Source organism: Pithys albifrons, chromosome 3 (assembly GCF_047495875.1).
Source record: "Pithys albifrons albifrons isolate INPA30051 chromosome 3, PitAlb_v1, whole genome shotgun sequence".
Classification (NCBI taxonomy): Eukaryota; Metazoa; Chordata; class Aves; order Passeriformes; family Thamnophilidae; genus Pithys; species Pithys albifrons.
In genome coordinates this window covers 68,421,332-68,438,556 of record NC_092460.1, presented here as the reverse complement: position 1 = coordinate 68,438,556, position 17,225 = coordinate 68,421,332, and the positions used below count along the sequence as shown (strand labels likewise).

The window sequence follows — 17,225 nt, the reverse complement described above, 5'->3', positions numbered from 1 at the left end:
ATAGGCATTAAAGGCAGAGGAAAGCCTCTTTCGCCCTGACTGTGCCAGCAGTGTCCACTGCACAGGGAACCAACACACAGTATCCTGCAGGCTGTAAATCCATACCCTCCCTTTGCTTGTGCAATAACTTCCCCGCAGTGAACAGTATCTCTGCATTTACCAAGTAAAATATGAATGCTAAAATGATTGAGTGATTTTCTTCCTATTGTGCAGAAAGAGCAGTGCCACATGTTTGAAGCAAAGAAACTCAGCTTTAACTGCAAAAAAGAAAATACATCCAAAGTAACTAACTTTCAGCCAGAAACAGCAGAAGAGAGATGTTGATGGTAGAATAGACTGATAGCAGAACCTGGGGACAGCCAAAAGGAGTAAGGAGAATTATTTGGGTTCTAATCACAAGACAGATGCAATCTTTGCAGTGCAATATTTATGCCAACCTTGAAAAAATTTGGGGTCATCTTTTTCTTTTCTGTTTTGTTGGGGGTTTTTTAAACCATAGAGTAAAAATGCTTTTTATGAAATGTTATGTTTGAAATGATCTCTAATTTTGTTTCACACTCTTGCTGTCTTGCATGTATTCTCTTTGAACATGATACCCACAGACCTGGCAATATAGAATTAAAATAAACAAATAAAGGTAAAGGAATTTTCCAAAGGAAACAGCAGAAATGCTTTTCAGATCAGCTACTGGTTTCAAATACAAGCCAGAAAGGACATCAAAAGAGAACAAAAGCCCTTGAAGGCAATGTTTTATCTCATATTTCCTACAGAAGTAGCAGACTCCCTAGATACTAAAGATACCTTTTATTTTAAAGGCAAACAAATTATTTTAAGTTTAACTGAACTGTAAATATTTATTAGGCCTCTTTTCTATTTGTTTCTCTGAATATGAATACTCTCAAAGCAGTGTTTCCTCTGAAATTTTCAGCTTCAAGCCAATGAACCTGACTGAAAAAAAAATAGAACATGACAATTGAGGAAACACAATTTCTTCTTTAGCATCTTCCACCCACCTTTCAACCACTGGTACTTTGTCTAGTTACAAACCACATTGCTTGGGCCAGGCTAAAGATAAGTGACACTTTAAGACCAAGGAATGCCACTAGCCTTGGCCTGTCCACCTCAAGGCAGACAAGGGCTTCCAGTGAACATGCCCTGGATGAAGCTTAAATTTCTAAGAGGAAAAAGCAGGAGATGAGAAAAAGCACAAAAGAAATCTCTCAGCCATGTTAGGAATTACATTTTGACAAACAGTCCACCAACTTCAGCCAACTGACCTGAACATCGATCCTGAACAGGATTGTTTGCATGAAAAATAACACCATGCATTTTGACTTAAGTTACTTGGGCAGCTTATCAGTCAACACAGCTGGTGTATAAAGCATCTCATAGGTCCTCAGCTGGTCACCCTGTCCCAGCTTTATGGGTGCTGCTATACTAAATAAAACCAGTCTTTCATCACCCATCCTATCCTACTAATGTTCACAGAGATCTCCTTTAAGTTGGATGTATCTTTCCTGATCGAGATACTACCAGCATATTATTAGAACCAATTAGTCAAACTCTGCAATATTGTTCACATGCACATAAAGAGTAATCTGTGGCATTTTATGTCATACAGCAAACACTGGGATGGATTGAAATACCCCTGTGGCTCATTAGCTCCTATGTCTGAGCTCTCAATATCCAACACCAGTGAGCTGCTGGAGGGTCTGCAGCTAAACAAGGTACACAAGTACAGCCATGCTAATTGATGGCCTTCACTGAAGAGATAAGACTCCTTTCATCAGAATTAGCACCACCAGGTTTTTCTCCACTTTTACTTGTGACTAAAAGATATACATGATCTGTCACTGGTGTTCAGTGAACACGTCATCCTTCACTAAGCCACAGTAAGTCAGCAGCAATTCTCTGGGCCTTAGGTATCACCAGGCAACGCTGGCCACCAGCAGCACCTGATTTGGTCCTCAGGGCTCTTACCAGATACTGAAGTCGCTGGCGTTCAGTCTCTGGAGTGAATTCTGAAGACATTGGAATGACTTCGCCATTGCGGATTATTATAGCCCTGTAACAGTAATAAAACATCATCAATACAGAAAAAAAAGTAGCGAAAAATACCCAGAAAACTACAGGGTACAGTCAAGCCAAATACAGCCATTTTTTTTCTACTGAGGTTGCCAGCAGAACAGGATAATAATTTCTGTCCTGCATCATTTAGGCTGGATAACAAAGTATATTTGTGTAAGCCAAGTTCATTTCAGAGCTCACAAAAACATCCAAGCAACAAAGGCAAGAGTTATTTCAGTTGATATCTACCCGGTATCCTTATTAAGTGAAATGCAGACACCCAGAGGAGATGTTGCAGAATCACATATTGTAGAACAACTCTTGGCAGGTTTTAATACCAGTTGTGGCTGACACTGTCTAAACTACTGGCTTCAAATGAGTCATGTAAGCACTTTCCAATTATTGATTGGTCATATGTCACACCAAGACATTTCTACTCCAACAGCAAATGGAAATAGCAAAGTGAATCCTACTTAACACAAATTTAACTAGTTATCTGCTCAAAGATGACAGGTAATGGAATGAGCATAGATCAGCCATGGAATTTCATGCACACTTCTGCAAATGGCAGAGAGGAAATTCTCTCAAACACCTGCCAGTCGCCTCTTAATCTGCTATGCTGCATACAAAATACAGTCCAATCCTTCCCTGGTGTAATGCCAGCAGATGGAACACAAGTCACAATAAGGATGAATTTACCCAATGCTCCTATTGCATTCTGCAGTCATGTATTCACTCACAGAATTCATGTTCCTTTATCTTTCCATTATTTAGGCAGCTCTGTAAGTATAGGAATGGCTGGTGCTTTTGAAGAGCTGGATAAACTGTGTATCATCTTAAAGACTTTGATGCCTGTTTTAGAGCCGTTTCTCAGCCATCAATAGGGTAACTCAATGTTTGGATAGTAGTAGTATACCAGCTCTCCTCTTGAATATAGATAGAATCTGGTGTAGCTAAAACAAGTATTTGCCACTTGGATTCCAGTTTCTCTGTGTTTTAAATGCCCTGATTTCTGTGATCCTTTCATCCCATTGATGTGCTATTTAGGAACTAGCTTACTTCCCTTGATAATTTGATTGATTGGCTGTTGTTGCTTCTATGCCACATGTTCTGATTGTACTGCAATGCAACCAACAAATATGGTAGGCACACAAAGACTGAAAATTTAAACCTCTAAATTCAGAACACAGGCATCTTGAGAAAACCAGCTCAGGCACAAACCAGCTTTGTCAAATTATCCAAGTCTCGTCAATAGGTCATTGGAGTAAAATTGTCTCCAAATGGTCATCTACTATTGCTAGTATGCAAAAAGTGGGAGAATTATTTATGAGAAAAGGAACTGTTCACACTTCTGAGATTCACATGGCAAACAACAGACAGGTTCAAGATGGTGCTACAATGCAAAATGTAGGAAGAGGCTACTGTGAGGAGGGGAAAACGGCTTTGCTTTTACAGGTAAAACATTTACAGCTCCTGTACCTCCAGCACTCCCTTGCAAATAATCCCATGCAGAAATTAGAGGCAGGCAGGAGTGCAACCTCCATATTGAAGGCTCCCACTGGCCCTTCACTGCTACAATTAAAACCAATACTCTGTGCTTGAAATGAGATAGACATGGTGGTTGTAAATCTAAATTCTTAAAACAAATTTGTTCAGAATTTTTGACAGAATTTTTTCTTCTTTATGGAATCTGAAGACATTACAGGCTTACAAAAGTGCCTATCCAATGAAAAATAATAAAAGTTTGCTGAAAAATTTTTTTAGTTATTTTTGAGACAGTCATTTAAATATGAATTGCAAACTCTACATCTCTTTGCTGCAACAACATATTTGCTTTTTTTTTTGCAATTCCTAAAGTATCCAGCTTTGAACCAGATTAATTTACTCAGTGAACATTTTTTATAACCTTTTTATATGTTATTTGATTCACTTGAGTAGGTCTCCACTTAAGGGGACTGTGGGTTTAGTATGTACTCTGGCAACAGTCTAGACTAGACTGATCAAAGGAGCTGATCAGACACTAACCAAATTTTACACACTAGTTTAAGTGAGTCATAAGGGATTTTCTGATCCTGTGCTTGTCTGAAAGAGCTAATATAAACCCACACATTGATATAACTGCTAGTACATCAGGCTAATTTTCTCATTATGCTTTGCTTCCCCTTTAATCACCATTTCACAGGAAATCCATATTTTAAAGACCAGTCTGGGGTTCACATTTTTTTTTGTGTACATTGACATACTCCCTATATATGTTGATACTATATATGTTGATAGCTGTCACTCTCACTTCTATGGGTAGAATTGGGGCCTGAGGGACTCACATAAAAAGCAATTCAGAGGTGAGGGGGTCAATCTTTCATGGCTGAACTTATTTTCACTAGAAATTTCAGTCACCTGGGATGAAAAGCACAACCCAGCACACATACACACAAAAAATCTTCAGAGGGGGAGGAATTAAAGTAATACTCTTGGTTCCAGATAAAACAGAGCTTCAGTTTTATGTTTTTCATTAATGCTTTCAGCAGTTGGACTCCATTCAACTTGCAAGGTACAGCTGCTCACAAGGGTTAAATTATTTGATCTGAGGACTTAGGCGGCTCTAGATATGAGTAACAGGAGGGACGCAGACATACATACAGGTCACTGGTCCAAATTCAACTCTGGTGGGCTTCTAATCCCTTACCTGGCTCTTTACCTTTCCGCACCAGCTGTTTAGTCTTTTCATGACAGCAAAGGGTATTTCTGACAGCCCAAGTGACACAAACGGACACATTTGTCAGCTGTCTCACTGGAGAGGCTGGGTGCGAAAGCCTAGTCTGGGACCCACCTTGCTCAGTGGGATTTTCCCCAGTGATTGAAGAGGTGCCGACTCAGGCCCTAATTGTGTTTGGAGTCTGAACTGCCCTTTCCGTGACCTTTCAGTGACAGAGCTGCCAAGCACCAACTGAAGGTTTTTCCCACCGAGCAATCTCCAGAGCCCTGAATTTGATAGCCCAGAGTCAATAACTGCTCCCGAGGAGGGAGCCTGGCTGATGCAGCAGCTGCAAACAGTCCAGCAACAGCTTTCAGAGAACCACTCTAGACAGTCCTGCAGGACAATTAATTTTGACTTTACACTTCCTAATGGACTAAGCAGCAACATGGTGTTGTTACATGAACATTACTGCTTCTGCCATGCATGAAAGACACATCTATTCAAGGAAATAGTGCTCTGAAAGCATTTAGTTCCCTGTGTGTTGAGGATACATGAATGTATTATTTTATATCAGAATACAGCAGTCCTATTACACTGTCAGATATAACTACATAGGAAGTAAAAAGACCTCAAATAGATGCAATGCCCAGAGAGCATCTGATTCTGCCATGTTTAATAGTGACATTTTAATTTCAGTCACACTGGTGACACACATTATAGCAGAGCCACAGGGCAAGCCTGCCAAAGGCAGATGGATGATTCATGTTTGCAGGCAAGAAGTATGTCAACACTAGCCAAATATTCTCTGATGACAAGGTTGCTTCAGACCCATACCAATCACTAATTTATATCACCAGTGAAGTAGTAATTAAAAGAACAAAAGCTTTTTTGGCAGGATAGGAAATCAGGAGACACAGATCTGCAGCCCCCTCAGTGCATTGCCCTCCACTCTCCATGGCTCTGATGCCCTCTTCACACATCATCTACAGTGAACATACAGGAGAAACTGCTCTGAGGTCTTAAGGCCATGGAAGCCAGTAAGTCACTTACCTTGATCCCTTCTAAAAACAAACTATAGATGTCCACAAGTCTTTTCCCCTCTTTTGAACCCAGCTATCTAACTCCCCATCCACAGGAGCTACAGATTGTACTTGCCTTTGTTTTTTGTATATGTGTGCTCTGCACAACAATCAAAGTATGTTCACTAAGCCAAGGCAGGTAAATACTCAGAGAAAACAGGAATATAATGGGGTAAAAAAAGTCCCCAAAACACTGTAGCCTAAAATGGAAGAAACAATCATCTGGTATTTTATCTCTCTTCTGGCCACTTCACTGAGTAGTTCTGATCCAGAGAAGCCAAGCCTCAAACAACTAAATGTGGAGAAAGAGACGTGCCAGTGCCTCGGTGCACAAGGCAGAACTGGCAGTCATGGCAAATCCAACAGCTGGCTATGTCTACTCAGTCACACAGAAATGAAAAGTAACAACAGGAGCTCAAGAGGCTGCATGTACATCTAAACAAAACAGTACATTTATCTTTTGGATTAACATGACTGTGTAGTCCATAATGATCAGAACATTAAATATATGGTTATTTTCTATATTCAGATTCAATACATTGAAATGAAATTTGGTGCCTAAGCATATATCCCCTTTTAAAATACATGGAGAATGAAGCAACAAAAGAGTATAAATCTGCCACCATGCTGTACTGCTGCTGTCATGCTCAGGATGTAGCAACAACACTGGCTTAAGGAAAATATTGATGTATCAACTGGTTTTGCATTTTTAATAGGGATAAAAACAGCCACCTCTCCTTGAATTAAAGAGGGTTTGATTTTTTTTTACGGATTCTCTTTTACAGAGAATGCAATCAGATGAAAATTGCACAGCATCTTTTCCGAATTTCTTATGAGAAACAGAGGGAAACATACATTTTAGAGGAAGCTCTTGTTGGTTAATCTCATTCAAACACACAGAGAAGGAAAACACTTTAGTGAACAAGGTCAAAAGTGTAATTCCACTGCTGTCATGAGTCTATTGGGATTCCAGCGTTCAAAACAAATAAGCATATCCTACTGTTGGGAGTATTCAGGGGACACCCTGATACCATTACACACTTTTTCAGCCAAAAATTACTTGAAACAGAACATTAAACTGCACATTTTTACAAAAGAGGGTAAAAATCTGGTAAAGGTATTAAAGAGAGACCATTCAGAAAACCCTTTTTGACACTGTATATCAATTCCAAGCCCCTGGGAGGATGTATCCATTTTGTCAAAAGGTGTTAAGTGTGTGGATTTGGTACAGATGAAGCAGAAGTGTCTGGCCTCCCTGAAAAGGTATTAGTAATGTGTCAATGGAAAAGAAAAAGGGATTAAACTGACAGAAAGAATAAGACAGGGTTTTATTACATTCAAAGGGGAATCAAGCAGTAGATTTTAATTAGGCATGTCACAAAATAGCTGAGGAAAAAAAAAGTAAATACTAGAACTGTGGAATCAGTCTATGTCAGTACTTGTTTACTATGGTAACTAAATGCATATATTTAGAGAATCCAAGGAAGATCAATGCTAACGTCTGGTAAAATTCAAACCAGTTGTGGGGTTTTTTTAAAAAATATTTACATTTCTTAATTACTAAGATGTGAAAGACTATGACTAGAAAATGATTAAAAACGGAAATGTTTCTCTCTTCTCTAAATAAGGTACTGAAACTTACAGGTGTTATGATTACTGATGACTTTTAATACATTCAGCACTGGCACCTTGGTTTCACTTATTATGAACTGAATTACTCTCACTTAGCCCCATGCAGATGCATTTCTCACTGTTTCTTTAGAAACCAAGTGAAAAGAAAAGCACCTTACTGCACTGGCAATAATAATGGAACTATAGTGCAAAGCCTTTAAATTATTTCCTTAATTTTATGAATTAAGGCAGACAGAGGAGAGTGAAAAAATCCATTATATAACATTTAGCTGGCATTAAAACAGGTCCCAGCAGTTACATACCCATCACCACAAAACTCAAGTGAAAGCAGCAGCCCTCAGCAAACCAATGGACAAACCTCCTGGCTGCCTCCCACCTGTAATACCCAAGATAATGCCCAAAGTCCTACTCATCATTGCTATCAAGAATAAAACAACAAATCAGGGAAGGAGTAGAGCCAGTTAAAACTGCCTTTTGTCCTTATTTTCCATCTCCTGCCACTCAACAGTCCTGCCACCCTGAATTCATCATATTTTTTAGTGCAAACATGAGGCTATTCACAGAATTATTGTGACAGAACAGAAATACCGGATCATTTTTCTTTCAGCCAAACAAAGCCAATGTTAAGAGGGAACAGAGTCTCCCTGCTTGTGGTTCTTTCTGTGACAATGTAGTTTCATGTCATGCTGTGGTTAAAGCAGGCTGCTCAGACACTTTCATTCATCACTTGGGAGAACTTAAGCTCCCTCAAGCCAATAAAAGGTGTGAGAACTTGCCTTGGTGAAGTGTTGAAAAAGTAATTTCCTATAGGAATGTGCTTTGGCATTTCCTGATGGAACAATGAAGATCCCTCCCAAACTTCTGGTAAGACTTTTTGCAGACTGTCACCCACCCCAGCTGCTCCAAGAGTTAGTATCTCAGCAGCAGTACTGCCAAGTGCAGCCCCTGCTCCAGCAGGACACTGACTGGATGTTCCCATGTATTTCATTCAAGGTCCTTTCTTCATGTCCTTGCACCAGCATGGATCCAAGCATGCTACATCTCTCCTGTGGAAAGATGAGAATGTCCTCCTGTCTTTGAAAAGAACCATGGAAAGACATTATGAGACTCAGTCCCTGCAAACACCCCTGAAAGTTGACTTTCAGAGGCAGCTAAAAACACGTGAGCTGCTCTTCTGCACACACGTGTAGAGCTTTCCAGTTTCTTGACTCATTCATGTTTACATGCTTATTTAGAGATTCCTTTGGGGAAGGCCTCTGGGCACAATGAGACTGCTGAAATACTCTAAAGCCACTATTCTGGTGGTCTGATTTTACTAAATGATTGTATTATTTTAATAAGGGAGCACAAATCAGCAAGTAGAAGCCATTTCTCTAAGCAAAATAATGTTCACAGATTTCCCTGGAAGGGCTTACTTCTCCATCTACACTAGCCTAAACCAGTTAGCATCTTCCTTACTGCCACCACAAATAACACAAGTCTGAATTCTTACAACTGATTTCATAGTCCATCCCACGTATTCACTAACAACTTAGTAAGCAGTGGTTAAAAGGATTATCTAATCCTGGCAGCCTGTCTCTGCCCCATACATTGCATCTAACCATGAGATGCACTTAGTGGTCACCAACAGCATAACTAAGTTAATTCAGCTGTTTCTGTATCACTATGCTCTACAGTTTTAAATTAACTACAATTCTGAGCTTGCAGGTTGTCCACAGAGGGGATAGCTTGGGGAAGATACATTGCTTCCTCATTTTTGACCTCCGGACCTGTATGCTTTGAGTTGTTAATGCCGCTTTGGTGGGCAGTAGCTTCATTCCCATGGGACCCTCCCATGAATTCCCTGTAGTTTAGGTCCTCAAATGTCTTTCTTGTCTGATGAAATCTAAGTATGGGGTTATAATTAGCAGTTGGCTTTAACAGTGTTCCGTTTCAGGGCTAATGATATTTTTTTTTGGTAAGCCTACCCCATCACTAATGGGATGGCACTGTCTGTATGCAATATGCTTGTTTGTTTAATCAGGAAAGTAGCTTCTGCTATTGAACCAGTACAGACTTTATAAGCATACCCATACATTTCTAGTATTGTCTATGCTAGTAGTACTAAACGAAAAGTAAATGAACTAAGCTAAAATGTTCTGTAATTAATTGTGTGTACTTTCCTGTTAGTTTACATCTGAACACACCAATCTTTCAGAGAGGGCTTCAGCTGGCAGCTAGGAAGCTATTACAAGCCAGTTTATAGCGAGTTTATAGTTACACTACGAGCACATGAAAACGGCTCACCATTGGTTCCAGTACCCTTAGGCTGGAGATGTACTACTTTCACAGGATTCGTTTTGCCCATGATGATTTCAGCGTATTCTTCATTTGGACACAGCTAAGGCCAGGGTTGCAATGATGACAGACCACCACATTTTGGTATCACAGCTGAACAACATGCCACCAGTTACACAGGCCATGCCAGGAAAATGAACAAAGAAGTGCAGTCCATCTCTGTGGCCAGCTCTGAGCCTCGGGACTGGTATTTGTGGAATCAAAGTCTTTTTCTCTGCTTTCCAGGATATCACATTCATCTCCAGGATGAGTTACTATGGCAACTAAACCTGGGCTTAGTGGATAAAGGCATTGCTGTGCAAGTCAGTGTTTGTTTTGACAGTAATATGGCTGGGATATGGCTGACCATGTAAGATGGAAGAAGCAAGGATTTTTTTACCTCCCTGCTCTTCACTGTCTTACCCTTGAGAAAGAAAGAATTACTTTTAGCACCTAAAGTCACATCTACTTTGATCTCAGCTTTTCTACTTAACTCAGTAGCAGTTGCAGGATATTGGAACAAGATGGAAGCTGGACCAAGATGTAAAAGTATACTGAGAGTCACAGTCTCTGCTCACTCTACATTGATGAATTTTTATCCAAGTCCTGCTTCATTCACCTACACAGAAGTGACAAGGGAAGCCCTCTCTAAAAGCCCCAGGAGCAGGGCTCAAACTGCATTGCATAGTTGGTGTTGGGGCTGAACAGCCCGGGCTGCCTGACAAGCTCACAGAACTTAAGTGACGTGAAAAGCTTTTCAGCATAGTGGGGACCGCAGCAGACTTTGAAACCTTCACCAGGCAGACCTGGGGTGCTCCCTCTGGCCCTTCTCCCACAGTACAGATGGGAACCAGAGAGCCAAGGCACACAGCCTACTTTGTATGCCTTGGCTCTCGCCCTGCAACACTGGAATGAAGAACCTGCATATGTTTCTGTGGTCAGCTACAAAGGCAGAGATTAAAAAGGTAGTTTGTTTGGGTTTTGTTGGCTGACTTTTTCCTCTCTTGTTTTAAAGGCTGAAAACCTATGAGAATTAAAGTTAATAAAATTCTTTACTCCTGGAAACCAATACCAATGAACTGTGGTTTCCAGTTTACTGATATTACTCCAATAGCCAAAATTCCCTCCTTCCTCATAATCTGGAACAAAAGATGATGTCTGTGTGGTTAGGACCAAAGATTTAACTGAATGTACTGAATGTATCCCTTACCAAAAATGTTTAGAATGTCTTCAATCCTTGCTAATTGCCATACACATTGCTAGGGCATACACTCTCCCAGGAAAAACAAGAGTTTGGAAAAGGGGTAGGCTGTTTGTTTTGTCTTCAAAAGCCTACATTTGTTACTAAATTAATAATTTCTGCCACATCAGTGCTGGATATGACATGCCAGTACCCTGGAACTTGTTGTCCACTGGATGACAAGAAAATGCTCTTCCTCCTTACTGCAGTTTGAGTGCAATTACTTATTTCTGATATAACACTTTTTCTTCACACCTCACCTTACGTGTTTCTTTAAGTGCCTCCGAAAGCTTCACCCAGAACAAAATACTACACTATCTGAGATTGCTGCTATTCCTGTGAATCCTATGATCTGGCCAGGAAGGAGAAGGGGAAAAGTGCTTTCTACAGGCCTGCAAGTCATACTTCTAAGGAAAACAGATGGAGGGAACAGAGAGATGGGACTTGGCCATGTCTCTGGAATACGAATAAGATGCCATGATCTTTTCCAACATTTTTGGCTAGGCAAGATCAGACTTCTTGACCTACCAAACTGCAGTCAGTAAAGGAGAATGTGCATAAGAGAGACTTGCTTTGCCTTGAATTCAGAGAATTTGAGAATCTGCAGGAATGAGAACTTCAGAGGATGAAGAGGAGTTACTACTAATTGCATGGTCCCAAAGTGAAAAGACCCTGTGTGTCGTTCAGATTTGCAACTTTCTTTGTCCCATCTTTAAGAGAAGACTGAAAAAGAACACTTCTCCAAATACTGCAGACTAGAGCTTAGTAACTGAGTTAGTCTTTCCTCTAGAGATCTTTAAGTCTCCAGTATGAAGCACAGTTATTGTTGTTTATGCAGACATAGATGTAAGACAGAGAGGACTTAGGCAGACCACTCAAGGAAAACAGGGAAAATACACAGCATTTAGGTTAGAAAACTGGTAGTTAGGAAACACAGAAAATTAAAGCTTCCTAGAAAGACAGTAAACCAAAGATTAAAGTAAACTAGTTCTACAATAGCAATATATTAGAAAACTTTTTAGCTTCCAACCTTACACGGTGTTAGCATTTCTGGCAAAAACAAACCTGCTGGAATGCCTTGAGGAAAGGTCAGATACCATGAACCACAAATATGGGTCAGAATCAATTCTGACTCCTCAGAAATTCTATTTAAGCTACAGTGCCAGTCAGCAGATACATGGCTGTTCCATGCCCCTCTCGTTTACTGCATAAAAGCAAATTAATCCCCCAAATTTTAATTCCCACAATGAGAACTAAGCATGAAGGAAGCAGCTGACAAGCACCACAACACAGAAGAAGAAATGTAGTGAATTTTTCACAAGTAGAAAATCCGGACAGGACTGAAGTGGTAAACAAATTCAATTTTCAATTCACTATTTCATTACATTGGGAGAAGACTGTGTTATAAACACACTGTCCCACATCTGGGCTCCTGAAGTACCAAGGAAATTCCTTCACCTGCACCCACACAGAAGTGCCACAAACACATTCACTCAATGAGCTCCTACCATTTAATAAGCCCAAATGCCTCAGCATTAATTCTACACTTGCAAAAAAGAGATGAAAATCTATTCTGGACATGAGGATATATGTTCAAGCAGAGGGTGAATATGCTCTGAAAAATAAGTACAGGGGAGCAAAAGCAAGGAGACAAAAAGATGATTAAAAAAGAGCTGATGAAGCTAAGGAAAAAAATTCAGTGACCCTGCAAGTCTGTGAAGCCTTCAGAACATCAGGCTCTTTGTTTTGATGCCATGTTCTACTGATAAGTCAAAAAAACCCAAGAACCCATTTTCAGATTTAGTGAGTGTTTCAGGGCATATGAAAAAGTCAAATCAACTTGTGGTGTTCTGCTTCTTGTATAATGATAAAAGCACAGCTACCCTACATGGCTCCAAACACAGCACAAAATGGAAGTGTCTGCAGTCTCTGAGCAGCTCCTCAGCCAGACAACACAAAAGCCAGAACACTCATGCCAAAGACTGTAATGCAATATTATCATATTAACTCTCATTGTAGTGATATTGGGCAAATGTTGAGTTGCATGAGGCTATACAATAATTGGGCAGTAATCAGTAAAAACATTAAGTCCCTGTTTTACAACTGCTTTAGCACTAGCTATAAAACAATATCCTAAGAAAGAGCATAAAACTAAAAAGAACTGAGATTAACAAGGCGTGTTATAGCAGTAGAAGTCTGTTTAGCAATATAAAATTGAACCATACTATTTAAAACAATGACAAGAAAAGATTTACTATTCTATATTAAAAAAAAGCAGCTATTCCAATAGTCTGGCCTAGTTTCCATAGCACATAAATGTCAAACTGGTAAGCAAAAGACAGCACCTCAGTGGTCGCCAGAAAACCACTACATATTGGATAGCTGATTACAGTATCTGATCAGTCCCTAATCAGAAAATCTTGCATGGACAATGCTAATCACTAAAAAGAAGAAAGAGGGAGAAAGAAACATTAGAAAAAGCTTTGGGCAATACTCAGATATGAATTTTGACTGTACAAGTAGGTATATTTATGGCAGAGTCCAAGAATGATCAGACAAGTCATTAGAGAATGAAAGCAGCTCCTTCCACGTTATCAGGCTCTGAATACATCACCTCATTTTTAGTAAGGTTCTGGTATCATGTGCAGTTAACATGTAATTATTACAGAACTGTGATTGCATCGTTAGCAGAAGTTTAATTATATCATTGACATTAGTGATGCCATAACATCAAGCTCAATAATAGTTCATAACAAAACCTACAATTAGCACAATTTTTCCTCCCTTTTACACCAACGAAAAGTGTTCAGCTTGGAGAAGCCTAATAGTCCATACAGAAGCGAGCTAGGGCTGAACCTGAAAGGATTGCTGGCTGGTAATTTAGTAATATGGTAATTAAAGTCTTTTCATGATGTAATTACACATCAACTACAAAAGGACAGCTGCTATACAACACTGCCAGGGTACATGGCATGAAATGATTAGATTTGATAAGGTTTGGTGGATAAACTGAATACCACAGACATAAGTCTGAGGTATAGCTGGCATCACACAGTACATTATTATTCAAGTCTCACACTTAACATTTCCTTGGTCTCATTGTGATAGTACAGTTTTTTGCACATACCTTGGTCTTCTGACAGAAGCAGCTGTTCAAAACCCACCTTCAAAAGATTCTGCTGTTTTGAAGTTGCCTGAAATTAAAAGACCTGATCTTCTTCTAGGAAGAGGCAGTACAAATGAGGTTTGCATGAACCCAGAATGTTTATTTTCCACCCTTACAGCACAAAACTTCCTCTCACAGACTCCTATCTGTGGGAAGTGTAACTTGATTTATTTACTGGCATTTTCCCAGTGGTGTAGCACAGAGAAAAGAAGGAGAATGAGGAGAGGGGAGAGGCACAAATGAGTAGGTGAACTCAAAGAAAGTAAAGTACTAAGAGTTTCAGCACCTAGTTCCAATAGCAACAAGCAGAAGTCCCCTGTTTGACTGAAAAAACAAACCCACTCTTCTCAATAGTAGAGAAACATTTCTTTAAGTAGTTTCCTTATTATTCCTCACTGCCCTTCCTTGTATCTTACAAACCATAAAGCTGACCACACAAGGCATGAGACAGCAAAATGGAACACATTTTCCCAACTAACACAAATAAAACTCCTTGACTTTGGCTCTTCCAAATACATGAATGCATAGTGCAGCCTTGGCAGGGGGCAGACAACCTCAGAGCTGCTTTTCTAGTCCTCAAATGTCCTTTTAGTCATGACATCAATTTGGATGTCCAGCAATAGCTGGTTTTTAACCTGAAAGAGGGAAACCAGGGATTTGGTGGGAGTGAGAACCAGACCAACAGATCCTCTATGCTTTAAAGCTTTAACTTTGTTTTGAGCTAGGAAAATCTAGGAATGGACTTACGAAAGATTTTTGAAAGAATTCTCCTCAGCATGACACGTTTTATGTGAGGTCCATTTGGAAAGGGCAAAACTGAATTATTTTGGATCTGGAGGGACTCTATTACATACCAGATGTTGGGAATGAGTAGAAAAATCTGAATCCTGGTTCAAACAACACCCAGCCTTGTTGATGGCCTCCTTTCTGATTCCTGCTCTTTCTCTTTTTCTGACAAGATGTTGTGGATGGACTTAATGAACATTCAAAGGTTCTCGAAGACTTAGTGTCTTTAACTACAGTTATGCCAATACACTGGCAACAACTCCAGATCACTGTCAACAGCAGTGTCTTCCCCTTGGGTATCAGAGGCTACAATGGAGCTGTGGCTGCTCTTGGGGAGCACAGGAAGAATCCTAGGGGAACTGGAAGCACACAGTCCCAGTCATTTATGAACACAGATCTCAGCCATTCAGAAGTGCTGCATGGCCAGTTTTACACAGCACACTTTCAAGAGACAATAAAACGAATTAGCCAACACTAAGGAAGAGATTCAACTGCACTTCAAGTGCAATAGCACAAGAAAATACAATTATTTCTAATTTAATGGCAGGAGAGATAGAATGTAGTGCAGCTAGCAGTTCTGATGACTGGATAGGCGATCACCTCAAACATATTTGCAGCTACCATGTCAGATGCAAAAAGGAGATTCAACTGTATCACTTGACAAGAAGAACTGGGTGAACAACTTTCAACATATACAGCAAATTTAGCATCTTAAAAACAATAACAAATGTGAAAAGATTTGAAATTTTAAGCCCGAAGGATTTATCTGACTTCCTACACAGTTCAAAGCAGTAACAGGCAATAAAAATACGAGGTTTAAACTACAGAACTCTTTGTTCTTGAGTGTTGTCTCTGTAAGCACATGGGTGTACACACTACAAACATGAACTGTGTATGCACAAACCTTAAACACAAATGCATAACCATAGCAGTCTTCACTTAAAGACAACATGGTTCAGTACCTTTGCAGACTTAATTATTCAGCTGGTAATGAACAGAATACAACAGCAGTTTGCATCATATGGGGAACTATACTCCTTGTCCTGTTCATGCAGTGTGCTGCCAAAAGAAACAGGGTCTGAAGTCTTGCAAGAAGAGCCTCATTACCTCTCTGATGGTGGTGTGGGCAGTGAGTGAGTGAGGGGAAAAGAACACAAGTAAGAGATTTCCAGTATGCTCCTATTTTTAGCAACATCAGAAGACAAAGAAAAAGCTTCTTGTCATGAGTCTTCAGGCCTCCAATTTCAAAGTTTAACAAAGCAAGAACTCCTGAAAAACAGTATTCAGTTCTGAGAAACAGACAAATACATGAGCCACAAGAGCAGAAAGCAAAAAACTGAAACTGTGTCTGTCTCCTTCTCCTCCTCCTCCATTGCAGAGTAGTAGCTATCTGCTTACAGATCACTACCTTCAATTATATAAAAATCTGAGAGCCAAGTGGCCTATCAAGACTAAGCCTGGCAACAGGACTTCCTACTGAACAAATGTAGTCCTACCAGCTGTTCCAGATGCAGTCATCTTGGCAATGTTCAACACACAGTTTTACTATACATCCAACATCCCTTCTTCTTCAATGGCTTTTTAGCATCTTTCCACTTCTCTGCAACCATCAAGTTATTCAGAAACTGCTACAGGACCATAAGTGTTGTCAACTTCCCTGACTGCAACCACCACTTGACAAGATACTGAAACTCTATCACCGGCCTTTGCATTTATATCTGTGAAAACTGTTAAGTGTTCAGCCAAGAAACAGAATCCTCTTGAGGCACTGTTTGCAACTAAGGAACTTGGTAACACCAGACCTCAGGAGTCTGGGGTGATGGATTACAGGGGGAGATACCACACTTACCTGCTATCACCAGCATTTGCCACATACAGCTTCCCCAATAAATACACCACCACAAGGGCCGTGCAGCCACCAGAAATATTATACATGGTCCTCTCTCGTTCTATTTGCAAATCCTGTAGGAAAAGAGAATAAGATTTATAAAGACACATTGCAACTAATGTTTGAGAAAATGAAGATTACCCTAAAAAATGAAAATATGATACAGTCTTTCTTAAACTATATGTCCCACTAACTTTCTTTTCTTGCAGCTATGGCCACATGGTCTGTGAGAACAAGAAGCTGAGGAGTACCTATTATTAATGTTACAAAGATGTTTGAGAAAAATCAGGTCAGGAGATTGTAAACCATCAGGCATTAAGGAACAAACTGCAACTCTCAGGGATGCAAGAGAA

The 17,225-nt window shown here is 39.9% G+C and overlaps 1 protein-coding gene across 1 annotated transcript in view; it reads right to left on the bottom strand.

Annotated features, from left to right (window-relative positions):
- The window catches only part of PPM1H (protein phosphatase, Mg2+/Mn2+ dependent 1H), a 131,653-nt gene that overhangs the window by 40,362 nt on the left and 74,066 nt on the right, over positions 1-17,225 (bottom strand). The window contains exons 4-5 of the mRNA XM_071552314.1: positions 16,834-16,946; positions 1,981-2,065 (exon numbers count right to left, since the gene is read on the bottom strand). Coding sequence (XP_071408415.1) covers positions 1,981-2,065; positions 16,834-16,946 — 198 coding nt within the window. The remainder of the gene's footprint in view (positions 1-1,980; positions 2,066-16,833; positions 16,947-17,225) is intronic.